This window comes from Amphiprion ocellaris, chromosome 5 (assembly GCF_022539595.1).
Source record: "Amphiprion ocellaris isolate individual 3 ecotype Okinawa chromosome 5, ASM2253959v1, whole genome shotgun sequence".
Taxonomy (NCBI): Eukaryota; Metazoa; Chordata; class Actinopteri; family Pomacentridae; genus Amphiprion; species Amphiprion ocellaris.
The window spans coordinates 12,376,156-12,391,066 of record NC_072770.1 but is presented as its reverse complement, the minus strand read 5'-3'; the positions used below and the strand labels follow the sequence as shown (position 1 = coordinate 12,391,066).

The 14,911-nt window shown below is 37.5% G+C and overlaps 1 protein-coding gene across 2 annotated transcripts in view; it reads left to right on the top strand.

Moving 5' to 3' along the window:
• The window catches only part of lhfpl4a (LHFPL tetraspan subfamily member 4a), a 40,500-nt gene extending 29,033 nt beyond the window's left edge, over window positions 1-11,467 (top strand). The window contains exons 4-5 of one of the 2 annotated variants that reach the window (XM_035940624.2): window positions 3,088-3,120; window positions 7,593-11,467. In XM_035940624.2, the coding sequence (XP_035796517.1) occupies window positions 3,088-3,120; window positions 7,593-7,646 (87 nt within the window). In that variant the 3' untranslated portion in view covers window positions 7,647-11,467. The remainder of the gene's footprint in view (window positions 1-3,087; window positions 3,121-7,592) is intronic. The other variant, XM_023293556.3, reaches the window with a different exon arrangement.
• Window positions 11,468-14,911: the final 3,444 nt, after the last annotated feature.

Sequence of the window (14,911 nt, the reverse complement as noted above, 5' to 3'; positions counted from 1 at the left end):
TTGTTATTTATTGTGTTTATTACATAAACAAGTTAACAGGCACCACATGTATGTGTCAAACTTACTTTTATGTATGATGTAATGTTTTATGTGTATACAGTGGTGGAAAAAAGTTTTCAGACACCCCATGCATTTGTGAATATTGCATTAAGAATCACTCTTAGGTCTTCAAGTGCAATTTATTTTAGTAGTCACAGTCAAAGTACTAAACAAATCCTTAAAAAAGCCATTAAAATCTTAAAATTGATTGGTTCCATAAAAATACACAAGAAATTTTGAGTGCTAGGGTATTTTGGTACTAAATGTCCACTAGTCCACTAATGAAGGTCGTGCTTTTTATTAAAAGACACAATTTTTGTTGCCGCGCTTCGTGTCTATTTGAAGCAGCACATTTGAAAGTTCTCCAGAGACAAACATGGCTAAAACAAGGAACCTAATGCAGGAAATACATCTGAAGATACAGATTCTCAGCCAGGAAGGGTACAGCTCATCCTCACTGCATCCATCTTCAACAGTTGATATACTTTTACAATTTTCTTTCTTAATAATTCAAACAGTGACCAAAATATGTTTTCACTTGTACCATTGGGTCTAATAATACGTGACTGATTTTATAGGGTTTGCTTTCATACTGTCAATGGATATCCCCAAAGACATCTTGCAGATCAACTCTTCTAGAATAGAATAGAATAGAATAGAATAGAATAGAATAGAATAGAATAGAATAGAATAGAATAGAATAGAATAGAATTAATCAATCATCCTGTCAGTACATTATAAATAAATGCTAGCTAGTTTGAGAATTTCCTACCAATAGCGTCGTTAGTGTCTCTGTATGTGTTAAAACTGTAGAATCTAAATGAATTCCCTTTTAATGTAATTATTACAATATTGTGTTATTAACTAGCTTAGCTTGTTCGTGCATAATAATTTCGGTTCATGTTGATAATGTTGTCTCCTCTTATAGAGGGAGCTTAACATCATTGTTTCTATATTTAACGGAGGCTTTATTGTCCTCAGCTGGTGGTTCTGCAAGCAGCCACATCCGGAGCAGAGGGTTGTCAGCACAAATCAGAACATGTTATACTTCATGTACAGTCTGTCAAATGACATCAATCACAGGCCTCTATAAATTGTTTTTATAATCAGATTAAGCCCTGGATATACCAGCAGCTGTTAAGTCTGCCAGTGACTGTAGGGTTTTTGCCGTATAAAACAGTGCAGTAATCAATCCCAGTGTGTATGAGTGTGTGCAGTTTGCCTTCAGCTGACTCCCTGGTGTCACGTCACATATTTTGCACTCGCCCTCATGAGACACATGATGTTTAGTAACATTAAAGACCTCAATAAAGTCACATATGTTGTGGCCAAGCTAAAGAACTGTGCTCAGGCAGAAGGATGGAAGAAGAAGAAGAGAAATCCTCGTAGAAACACCCCCAGGCTGAGTGCTTTCCCCAAGAAGGAGGACGACTTCAAGTGGAGACGTCAAGTCGAGGTCTTTCATTGAGGATTCTGCTGCACACATCAACCTCTCTAGCTTTTGTGTGTGTGTGTGTGTGTGTGTGTGTGTGTGTGTGTGTGTGTGTGTGTGTGTGTGTGTGTGTGTGTGTGTGTGTGTGTGTGTGTGTGTGTGTGTGTGTGTGTGTGTGTGTGTGTGTGTGTGTGTGTGTGTGTGTCTATGTACAGTTGTGAACAAAGGTTTACATACTCTTGTAAGGATCATGTACATCATAGCACCCTTGAGTTTCCAATGGCTCCTACAACTCTGGATTTTCTACGATGGAATCTTTGAGACACATTGTCACAGAAAACACTCACGTATTTTGGTTCTTTCATAAATTTATTAAAGGTGTCCTGGAAATATGTCAAGATGTGCTGGGTCAAACATGTACACAGAGCAATGTTAACATTTGGTTAAACATGCCCTGGCTATTTTCTCCATAACTACACGGTTTTGGTAGCTGTCTACAAGCTTCTGATTGTATCTTTGATTCTCCCTCGAGACAGAATTGGTGCAGTCAATTTACATTTGTTGACTTTGTCACCCAAATTTCTTTCTTCATCACAGTCTACAGATTCTTGATGGGGTTTATAAGGTAGAACTTTGGAGAGACCAGTTAAAAAATCTTAAATCTACCTTGATTTAGCCATTTCTCTACCACTTTTGATGCATGTTTGGGATCATTGTCTTGTTGAAACACTCACAATGCATCTAATACCCAAGATGATATTATTTTTTCATGAAGAATGTGAATGTAATCGTCCTTCTACATCATTCCATTTACTTTGTGTAAAAGTAAAAAGGCGACTGAGCATAATACTGCCACCACCATGCTTGATGGTAGGGTTGGTGTTGTTGGAGTTACAGGCGTCACCTTCTCTCCTTCAGATGTACATTATGAACTACAGAGTGGGCTATCTAAGTGAGACGACAGCTGTGTTAATATCTAACACTTCTACCATGCCAAAAACATGACATTTAAAAAATGATAAAAACAAACAGCGTAGCTAGTTAGCGGCCTTCATGCCACCTTTAAGTATCAAACAATTGTATCAGAATAAGTGGTCAGAATAACTGATTTTTGTACCAGTCATATGTGCAAGGAGTTAGCGGGATTTTAATGTGCCAGCTCAAAAATGTAGGGGCTTGAAACATGCAGCCCAAAAAATATTGTCCCCATAGGTCAGTAAAACTATTGACAGAACACTTCCAACTGCACAAAGTTGACTTTCCCTCTTAATTTTAGATTAACTTTGAATCTATGGAGGAAACACAGTTGTAAATCCTGTCCAGAGTCTGGCAAAGTGAGTTATATTTTGGTGACAATGCAGAGTGTATGGGCCGAGCAGGAAGCTGTGGGCGGGGCCAGTGAAGGAAACACTGATGAGCATGTGCAATGGTCCACAAATGGAACTGAGGAAGTTGGAAAGCTTTTTTAATGCACATCTTTTAGTTGTTTTTTTTATCATGGGGAAAAGCAAAGGGCAACTCCAGTGTCTTTCTACACTGGTGTGAACATGGAGGTTTGAAATAACCACTTGTTGAACTTTATTTAAACCACAATCATCTCATTTTCCTTCCTTTAGCTCCATCTTGGTCCTTCTCTGCGAATGGATGGAGTAAGAGCCAGCAGTTTGTTGATCTTGCAGCATGTGATCCTTGCATGCACGTAGATCATTTCTAGGAACTTGATGCACTGTGATTTCCCTTAATCTCACCTTAGTTTCGTGTTACCCCCTTGTCAGAAATACATATTTTTTGTGTGTTTTATGCCACTGAAGTAGAGAATGGAATAGTCAGTGACATATTTAGGATTGTTTACAGAAAGTAAGAAGAAGGACTGGTTGCACCATGATCTTAAGTTAAAGGAAAGATTCTGCATTTTAGGAAATTATTCGCTTTCATTATAAGATGCTGCTAATATCAGCCTTTTATCTCTCCCGATTAAAAAAATGAAATTCATACCAGCAAGTGCTTATCTCAGCTCAGCGTACAGGCTGGAGGGAGGTATGACTCTGTGCAAAAATACACCTGCCAACATCTCTAAAGCTCAGCATGTTTAAACAAGTCCTGGTTTATCTCACTAACAGATGAGTCTCAAACATTAATGCGCTCCAGATCCATTGTTTTGTAATTAATGGAAGCTGACTTAGAGAGAAATATGAGCAGATGTGCTGTATACTCACAGTGAGCCATGTTGTGGCTCAGCTCTGTAGTTCTGGTCTGAAACTTATGTGTTTTCTGAAGCAATAAATGTACCTGTAGCTCCCGTCCTGCTTAATCACGGACGCCACTTTTAAATACAAACAGTTATTCCCAGTGGTGAAATGCCAATATCCATGCCGTGAGAACTGAATAAATAAAGATACAAATATACGAGTCTGAGCACAAATGCAGGGGCTGCACAGTGGTGTAGTGGTTAGCACTTTCGCCTTGCAGCGAGAAGATCCCTGGTTCGCGTCCCGGCTTTCCCGGGATCTTTCTGCATGGAGTTTGCATGTTCTCCCTGTGCATGTGTGGGTTTTCTCCGGGTACTCCGGCTTCCTCTCACTGTCCAAAAATATGCTGAGGTTAATTGATCATTCTAAATTGCCCGTAGGTGTGAATGTGAGAGTGCTTGTTTGTCTTTGTATGTAGCCCTGTGACAGACTGGTGACCTGTCTAGGGTGTCCCCTGCCTTCACCTGAGTCAGCTGGGATAGGCTCCAGCACCCCCCGCGACCCTAGTGAGGATTAAGCGGTGTATAGATAATGGATGGATGGATGAGCACAAATTCAGGAAATGACGATTAAAAGAAATGCATATAAACACAAACAACAGCACAAAACAAAAATAGGTATAAGTTTCATACCTCATTGGACGCATAAACTTTGGGGGAGAAAACCTCTAAAGAAAACATTGCACTCTTCTCTGGTTCTCTCATTCATTCCCAGAATTAGCAGGTGTGCTGCTCTATGTAGAAAGTGCTATAGTGCATCTAAAATAAATTACATAACCCCAACAAGGTAACATTTGTTCCACAGAAAGGTTCCCCTTCAGACAATATTCATAACTGTGTATTTCTTAATCTTTGAAGCTTATTTACAACGATCAGGCACAACATGACCACCTGCCTAATATTGTGTTGGTTTATGTCATCAAAAATGCTCTGAACCATTGGGCCTGGACCAGAGGACCTCTCAGGGTGTCCTATGGGGTCTGGCAGCAGGATGTTGGCAGTGGATCCTTTGGGTTCTCTGGGTTGTGCAGTGGGGCGTCTGGGAATCAGACTTGTTCCACTGCATCCTGTTGATGTTTGAGCAGAATGGTGTCTAGGATGTTTGGAGGTCAAATCAACATCTTGGGCAATTGTCATGTTCCTGATTGATGTTGGGGTGCATTTTCCTGCAGGGGGAGGCCAGTGACATTTAGGATCGCCATTTACATGAAGCAGTGTGTTTGTTCAGGGACAACGTTTATTTTAGTGTCTAAGTCTCATCAACACAGATGCCAAAATCCAAAGTTTTCCAGCAGAACACTGCATAGTACCAATGTGATGAATATTATTCACTTCACCTGTCAGTGGTCATGATGTTGTGGCTGATCGGTGTATATAAAATAACAAAAATACAGTTTTATTAACTAAATTATCACTGTTTTTAATTCAAAAATAATTAAATGAACTTAAATTGCGTGGCTGATTTCAATGGCAGCTGCAGTACCTGTGAAGTTTTTGACCACTGGTGACGCTGTGGACCAATGTTTTGATTTGTGGGTCTGGTCTTCTTGCAAACACACAAAGATGCGATAATTTTGTTTTAGAGTAAATACAGTCCAGATGGTAACATATTTTCGGTCTTTAGGCTTTCTGCCTCAGCACATTTCATTTGGAATAAAACAATGGATGTTGCATCAACGTGCCAAGTCTCAGTTAATAGGTTTACTGAAAACTAATACTGAATGAATTGGGAGATATTGGAGATGTAGTCCTTTAATGATGTGGCCGATTGACAACACTTCTAGAGTAATAGAACACTTAACTACTAAATGTTTCTGTGGCATCTGTGCCATTTAAACAGCAGCTGAACTAAAGATCTTGCATGTGGTTCATTGTGAATTGGGAATCTCCATTAAGGTTGAGGTTGAGTTGTCGGTCATTATGAGGAGTAAAAGGAGACCATGCAAGTAATGAAGCCTAAAAAAAAACCACTCAAATCTCTTTAAAAATATCAAAAGTAGTCCGTTTGTTATGCCAACATGTTTTGTCAATGACCAGGAGAGGATAAATAAATAAATAAAGAATAGATTACATGATAAAAATCTTCAGGATCCTGCTGCACAGTTGACCTACAGATAGCTGATCAATGCTGCCTTCACTTGCACTCGGACACTGTAGTTGCGTTCACTGAAACCGGGACATCGGAGCTTCAGTGAATGAACTTCACCTGTCCATGCTGGCCACTTGAGTGTTAAACTCTCCTCTCTCCATCCTCTCTAATTCACGTTTGGCCAATTTTTAATAAGAGTACTTGTGTGGAGGATGAATCATCAGAAAGTGTTGCAGCTTTTAAAATCCCGCCATAGTCTACATAACCCAAACCCCCCATCGCCTCCATCCAGCCCCGCAGCCACAACCAGGAGGTTCATCCAGGGGCGGCTCTGACTGGTCAGAACAGCTGCTTTCTTAATTTAGTGGCTGATTTAAAATGCTTCTTGCTATGACTTGTAAGTTGCTCCCATTTGCCTCAGCAGATTCGTCTAAAAATAATCAACATTTTACTGAATTCTTAATGTAGCAAGGATTTAGTAGAACATAGTTTACTGCAGAGTAAAACATCACAAGGGAATTATGTCAATTCTACCACTCGTTTCTAATTTACTATCTATAAATGTATAAATTATGAGTGCTAATATCTTGGTAATTAAACTTAAAATGTCTCATTCTCTATTTTCAGACGACTTTAGAAGTTAAAAAGATGAGACATTTCAGCTTAAAATGATTAGGGGAATAAGAATTAAGTGTTTACTCAGACTTACAATCCTGACTTCAAGGTGACAAAAAAAAATAGTAAAGTCAGTTTTCTAATTCTTTCTTCGTGGTCTCCTTTTACTCCCGTAGGACATTTCTAAGAATTAAACTTTACCATCGCCCTCAAGTCATTATGTATATTTGTCTATTTGTACAAACTTCAAGTTGTCTTGGTCTTTTGTCACATTTGAAGTTATTTTAGACATTTTTCTGGTATTTTGGATGAATCTGAAGTCAGCCATTAAGTTACCTCAACTTAAATTTAATTTCAGATCAACTAATGCAGAAATCTGAGTGTAAATTACACACAATATTAAATCAATTCAGCAGCCAATATTATTATATCACCCCCAACCCATCAAAAATCATTTTGCAACTGAAAAGGCTTATCTAAATTAGTAAATTAGCTCCTTCTGCTGTCTTTTTTGACTTCCATTTGCAGCTACATGACACAGACAGAGGAAGGAGATTAGATTCAGACATCTATCCATCCATTATCTACACACTGCTTAATCCTCATTAGGGTCGTAGGGGGACTGGAGTCTGTCCCAGCTGACTTGGGATGAAGGTCCTGGACAGGTCACCAGTCTATCACATGGCTACATATAGAGACAAACAATCACACCTACGGACAGTTTAGAGTTACCAATGAACATGAGCTTGTTTTTGGAATGTGGGAGGAAGCTGGAGAACCCAGAGAAAACTACATGCAGAAAGTTCCCAGAAAGGCCAGGACGTGAACCAGGAATCTTCTAGCTATGAGGCGACAGTGCTAACCAGTGAGCTACTGTGCAGCCCTGCATGCACAGACGTGACTCTGCAAAATCTCAAACTACAGGTGAAAAGATGAATTCTGGTGCAAGTTAAACGGCAGTTTTCAGGCTTCAGAACTGAGAAAACTGCTTCTTGGATACTTTAACAAAAGGATATTTTCAAAAAATAGCTGAAAAAAACTCCCCTATTTCCTCCCCTCTTCTCCCTCACCCCTGACCAGGCATGTCTCAACCCTGTAAGGTTTTTCTACTCATCTAACATGCTGCTACATCTGCTCTCATGCCGGCTTTTCTTCTGTTTCTTCTCCAGATTGAGATCCGGGACACCAAGGACCCAAGATATACCCTCCAGCGGTTCCACTGAGAACCAGACTTCCTCTTCTAGCTCCCTCCTTCCTCCCTTTTCCTCGCTCCATCCTGCTCCTCCTCCTCGTCTCTCCTAAACTCTTCAGGTTAAAATCTTTATATCTGGGCTTCGAGGCCGTAACTCAGCAGTTTGTAAAACAAGAACTGAAGTGGGATCATCTGACGAAGCTGTTGAAGAGAAACCGAGAGGAAGAAGGGCGATCAGCTTTATCAAACTCTGGGATAAAATCACTCAAACACACAGTGTCTCATAAGGAAGTTATTGATAATGATAATAAAGCTCGTAGTGGGAGTATATTATGAAAAAATACATATTTTTATCAAGTAGGAAAAAGCAATTTCCAGCTTTAAAAGCAACATTATTACGTGCGTATATAAAAGCACAAAGGTGCTACTTGAGACAGAAAAATAAGGAAATTTTGTACAGCCACAGTGTAATTTTAAAGTCTTTTTCAAGCCACTTTTAAACTTCTCTTTGTATATGACAAGGTCTGATCCCAGGAATTAAAAAAAGAAATGAGATGTTTCTATGGAAACAGGGTAAATACACTCATTTAAGCATTTGTTGCACCCATTCATGAAACATCCCTGTGAGCTGTGGAATATTTAAACCTGTTAACATCGTCAAATCATGAAAAAAAAAAAGTGTGGATTGTCCTTAAACCTTGTATGTCCTCCTTCAGTCCACATTGTACCGAGAAACAAGAGTAAAATCCATTCAGTCACATGTCAATTTTTTTCTTTTTCCTCCTGTTCTGGTGGCTCTCAGCTCTGCTCTGGGTTTTATCTGTACGTCTGTCACCAGGAAAGGCCCTGCATGCTGCATCTGTCTCAGGCTTGTATTGACAGTTCTTCCTCTACAAGCTCAGTGGGGCTTCGACTCCGTTAAGTCTGACGGGCAGTTTGCTGCACTATCCAACCCACCAGCTGAGGAGCTGAGAGGACGAACCAGCACAGATTCACATCGAGAAAACAGACATTACCGGCTCTGATTCCACACAGAACCCTTCTATGGACTGAAAATACTGCTTTAAAGTACATATAGCGGTTATTCCACCTCATCTCACTGTATACCCCTCACCTGACCATCTTCAATTTGAAAAAAAAAAAAAGGTAAATATTGATAGAGTTGAACATGTGTGAAATCTGGGGTCAAAATTCTTAAAGAAGGTGGGTTCATGTCGACTTTTGTGCCATTTTCTTCGCATCAATCTGTGGATTAACATTTGAAGTGCCATAACTTCAGAAATAATGTAGCGAGAGTTCTGTAATTTTGTATTATTGCCACCAACTTTCCCAACACAGTGTTTCTATGTGACTAACTCTTTGCAAACAAGGCTATAATAAATTCATGCAGATCTTAGACACATTGCTTATGGTACCACTTTTTGCAAAATTATTTGAAGCACTATGAGTTGGAAAACTATGATTTTTCTTTTAGCCCTGTAACAATATTATCTAACTCTTCCAGTTGGGACCATTATTGGAGAGGTTTCACCATCACCACTGCGCAGTGCATGTTCAAATATTGACCATAGATGCAAAAAAAAAATGTAGGTTTTAAAGTTCCTATTGGTGACAATCACTGGAAAAAATCTGCCTTTTAGGGCGAAAAAATAAAGGCTTTATGGTTTGTGGAATATTCAAGTAGAAAAAAACATCAAAGACATTTTTTGATCAAATTTGCACCATCTTATAACTAGTTTATATTATTCTATCAAAGCAGGGTTGTACCATTGAAGACCACAACATCACAACATCACATTATTTTTCAAGTTATGGCACTTCAAACGTTGATCCACGGATTAGAAAATGCCGCAAAAGTTGGTATGACTGCGCTTTCTCTTCAAAAAGTAATGTTCCCTGTGAGTCCAGATTTTATACATGTTTTATTTAATAACATATGTATGCACAGAAGAAAAGTCAAACAAATATGAGGCAGTCAGGTGTAAAGTTTTTATAAAATTTGGTGACTTGAGGTGGAAAAATCCACGTCTGAACTCGACATGTTTATTGGAAGGCACAACTGGATGCAGGAGTCGAAGGAACGCAAGACAAACCCACAATATCATCATTTTATTTTACCATAGCAGATTTAAATGCTCTTTTCTCGACCCACCTTGTGTTCTGAAAACACATTTTGAAGGCAAAATGGGCATCTGACATTCGGTTGTACAACAGCGGACAAAGACGGTCAACTGCAGAAAAAAACTTGTCAAAAAGAGTTTGAAGTTTGAAAGCTCTGTGGCTCCAAATGGTTCAGCATGTATCTTCTGTAAAACCTTGGATTTGGTGTCAGACACACAGAGGTACAAAATTAAAGAAAGCATCACTAAATTAACCTCCTAAAGGAATCCCAGAGCAAAAAAAATCTGTTGTTGGGTCCCCATTGACCCCAATATACCTGATACATGAGCATTATTTCTTCAAGACTTCTCAGAGTTACCAGTCAGTGTAAAATCAGCAAAGTGCTTCTTCTTTTTCTTCCCACTTTAGTCTGAATGCTGTGTTACTGTCACTATTTGTTTTGACAGTAATATGACAGCATTTCTACAAATATATGTTTTTCCCTGAACAGTTTGGAGTAGAAAATGGTCATTTTAGTCTGGTTAGAGGCCAAAAATAGAGGAAAACAGAGCTCAAAGCCTGAAACAAACACTTGAAAAGTGTACAGTACAACATGCACTCAGGTTTCCATCCAAATTACATTAAAATTAAAAAAAAAAAAAAAAAAGTTTCTATCAACTAGTATGCAGTAAATATTAGGAGTTAGGTGCAGATTATCAGAGCTAATTCTCTTTGTAAACCTCTGTAGAAGAACCACAAGCAAATGTAATCTGAGTTTTGTACCCCCCACAAGACGTTAAGAGGAGGTGAAATAATTAAAAATACATTTATTACTGAAATTGACAGTGACAGTTAAAGCTCAAGAGATGCTCAGAACCTGTTTGGTTTATCTATAATGTGAGGAAGGTTACAGTCTCCTCATCACGATTTACTCACTACGTCTGTTTTCATTTGCACTTTGTCACATTTTGATTTTACTTTTCTCTTGAGCCAAGTGTGGCAAATGTATTTTGAATTGCTAGTGTTTCCACTCACCTATTTTTTTTAATTGCAGATTTAAAATATGCATAATAATAGGTACTAATTTCATAAAATAATATGATTTTTGCAGCTCCACTAGTCTGTTTTTACGAGGAAGAATAAATAACTGCACAAAGCAGAACTGGACTGGACTTTGGTTGGAACCATTATTTTCTTGATTATTGCTGAGGATTTTGTCAGCAGGACGGTTTTTATTGGTGGGATCTTTGGTGCAAACGATGACATTTAAGCTTCATCAGCAGCAATGACTCACACGTCACGGCTGAGCAGACTTAATGCAAAAAAAAACAGCTTTCTCTTTCTTTGTTATTTGACCTTCTCCTTCAGATGTTGGCGTTTCTTGCTCTACTCTCATCCAGTTGTGCCTGATTAAAACGATCCCTGACTCTCTCTTTCAGTGCTTCTTTTGTAAATGGTTTTATGTTCATGTGCTGCTCTTGTGGTGATGTTATTTTTGATGATTATGGGATGCTGGGATGTTTCTCATTGTTGAAAAAGGAAATGCTTAGAAGGACTGGCAGCCGGTGTCATAAACCACTTTACCACCATCGGTGTTGTTGTTTTAACAAGAAAATGAATAAACTGATTGACTATCAATATCATTTGAACTTTTTTTTTATTCAGCCTTTTTAGTTTCTATCGTTGCTTAAACAGAAGTGTCTTTCATCATATGCAAAGTTCATCTTTTAAATAAAATCCATTGGAGAGCTGTCTGGATCAAATATTGATTGATGTAATTGTTTTATAACAGGATTTTGTTAACTATCAGATGAAGTCATCCACTATCATACAGTTTGATTAATTCTATATTTACTGCAGGATTCTTCAAGAATAAACAAGCTGTCTGATTTATTTGTGTTATATTTATTATTAGACCAAATAATTCATGAGTTGTAAATCTTTAGACCATAATGACTAACAAAAATAGTGACTATTAAAAGACAAAAACTCTACTGATGTGTAATAGTCACATAACATTAGTAGAAGGAAACGCAACATTGACAGTTTTCTAGAAATGTATTTTTTAACATAAAAATATATCCCACAATAAATTGCAAATGTGACACGATTCAGGACCCTACACTACAAAAAGACACAAAACAATTGAATACAAAATGAGACATGAGAAACAAAACACAATATAAGACCCGGAATTGACCCTAAACAGATGCAAAATGATGAGAAAGAAACATGAAAAATAGATAAAAAGACAAAAAAAAATCTGCCCCAAAGAGATACAAAACCACCACACTGAAGTAGAAAATGGCAAAAATGGGACACAAATCTACCATAAACAAACACAAAACCATGACAAGGAAAACAAAACCCAAAATTATCAGAAATATAAGAAATAGACCTAAAATGGCAAAATTTAGATGGAAAATCCCAATGAACACAAAAGACACAAAACCACAACAAAAAGACACAAAGCAGCCAGATCAAAACACAGAACGAAAACCAGGAAAAAGGACCTAAAAATACTACCACAATCACATGCAAAATAACACTAATGTTACAGAGAGAAAGAAAGAAATCGACTGCAGAGTTTTTTTTTTTAAAAAAAGCAAAATGGCCTCAAAAATGTACAAAACTACCATGATGACACAAAGTACACAAAAATTGACTATAATGAGATGCAAAATGACAACGTTACTCCACAACATTACAAAGTGTCCAACATTACTCCACATATAGACAAAATAAACACAAAAACAAAGAAACACAAAACTGAGATGTAAAATGGTTATTAAAAGAAGTAAAACTCACTAAATCACACAAAATGAGCACGAAGAGACACGTAATGACAAAGAAAAACTCATACAAAAAACCCAAAGAATAACAGTTACACACATCAGCAGGGTTGTCTTTCAAAAAACTGCAAGAAATTATTGTTAATTACCTTAATCAGCTAATTAATAACAATAATAACAAAAAATCACGGTGTTAAATGTTGCCTTCATTGATTGTTTGATCAGTTTCAGTCTCTCTTTGAATGTAAATTTAGCAAAAAGTGCAGTTTTGTCAATCTGTTAATAAAGCTTCCTTTTTCATTTCTAGCATAAACCACCCCATGAGCCTTTATTTACATAAAGCTGTACTTCACTATAGACACAGCAAGACCAAAATAAAAGACTAAAAACACAAATGCAGAAAAATGGTGCAAATATAAAGTTTACAGACTGACAGAAAGGAGAAGAGGACCAACCTGTTTTGGATGTTTTCCAGGACGTCTCATACGTGAAATGTGACTTATTATACTGGATTATTATTAATTATATTAAATATCTCAGCATCACTAAAAGATACTGGTGATAAAAAATCAGTATTGTGGCTAGCTCAGATATACTTGCATTTATTTTAAAGTTGGTTCATGCACATTCTCTCTTTATGAACTAAAAAACAGAAATTAATGTCAGTGGTTTGCACAAATTATATAATGCTTTATAACCTTCGCTGCACTGAAAAATATACTTTTTAAACAGTTTTTAAATTCAATTTTTTATACATACTTGAATTTACTGTTGATTTTCAAATTTTCAGTGGTTTAATTACATTGCTTATTAGTGATTAGCAAATGGTAGATGAATATGGTCCGTGTACGGATCTGGTAATTGGATTTTCCGTTCTGAAACGGGTACTGAAAAACAAAAAACAAGTGGTTATTTGATTTTCGTTTTAAAATACAAAAATTAAAATTGAAATACAAGGCGTTTTTCCTTTTCATGATCAAAAAGGGATGTACGAAATTTTAAAAATGCTTTGATTTTCATTTTATATTTAGAATAGCAAAAAATAAAATCAGTAAGAGACAGAAACGAAAAAAGGTCTTTTTTAAAAAAAATTTTCTGAGACCGGAAGTGGTCATCAGCAAGTGTGAAGCCAAACGACAACAACATTCTCAGAGGGCGGAGCCAGAGAGCAGTGATTGGTCAGAGCGTAGATAATATAGAAGACAGCGGGCTAGCATATCTAGTCTTTGTTTATCTATGGTGGGCACGTCTGGTAGCATCTCTGGCTGCTGTTGATCTTGTTTTGGAGTAAAACACGGTAAGAAGATAAATACTTCTAACCAGTAGCGTTGTTTTGTTGTACGTTAAGTCAGCGACTTGTGAAGAGTTGTGTTTTGTCGTGTTTAAGCAGTTGGTCCGGACGCGTTAGCTAGCTAAGCGGCTAAGTTAGCTAGCGGGCTAATTAACACAGGTGGCTAACTTACCGCTGAACACCTGTTAGTTGCTGCCACAGCTGTCCGTCATTATTAGAATGACCTCAACCTGTATCTCTCTGCTGTGTATTTTAGCTTTTAAAAAGTTATTTTACTTTAAGGTTAACTAACCCGTTCAGCTGCACCGAAGTTTAACATTCAGCTGGTTTGAATTAAACCGCGCTTAACTTAACATTGTGCAACATTACCTCTTTGAATCTCCATAATTTCATTAAATTCCTTCTTTCTTCCACTGCTCAAGTTCAATCCAGTATATAAAATGACATTAATAGTGAATAAACTAACAACCAGCCATTGTATTTATTTATTACTGCATGTATTTGTAGTAAAATATGAGTTGAAACATCCTACTTTTGGATCTAGAACTGCACAAGCCGTTCATTTTCAGTCACCTGATGAGTTAAACTCCCCTTTTTATGTGAAATTGAAGCAGAAAGTCTGAGTTAACAAAGAAAGTTCTTTATAATTTGCGATACCTGTTATCTCTGACTGAGGCTTTAGTTTTTGTTGAGCTGATTTACACGTAGAAACTTTGTTCAGGAAAATTTCTCAGTAGCTCAGAGGACAGGCTGCTTTTTACACAACCCTGTAAGAGAATGTCTGTCAATGCTTTCAGCAGAATTTAGAAACACAACACTTCCTAAACAGATATTTTGAGGCTGTGAGGTTGAATGTTTGAGAGTATATCAGTGTGTTTGTGGTCTTTCTGTTTCTAGGTGGAAGCTGAATTAGTGAGGATGACTCCTGCTCCTGTCATCTCTAAGCTCCTCACACATCTTTACCTGCACATGAGGAAAATCACTCCTGTAGAATGCAGGTATGTTTGTCATTATTATAAAAAGATGTTGCCTGGTGACCTGTCAGAAACCCATTATACAGAGTCAGCCAAAATAATGTTTACACACATTAGGAAAAGAAAAACTTGCATAAAT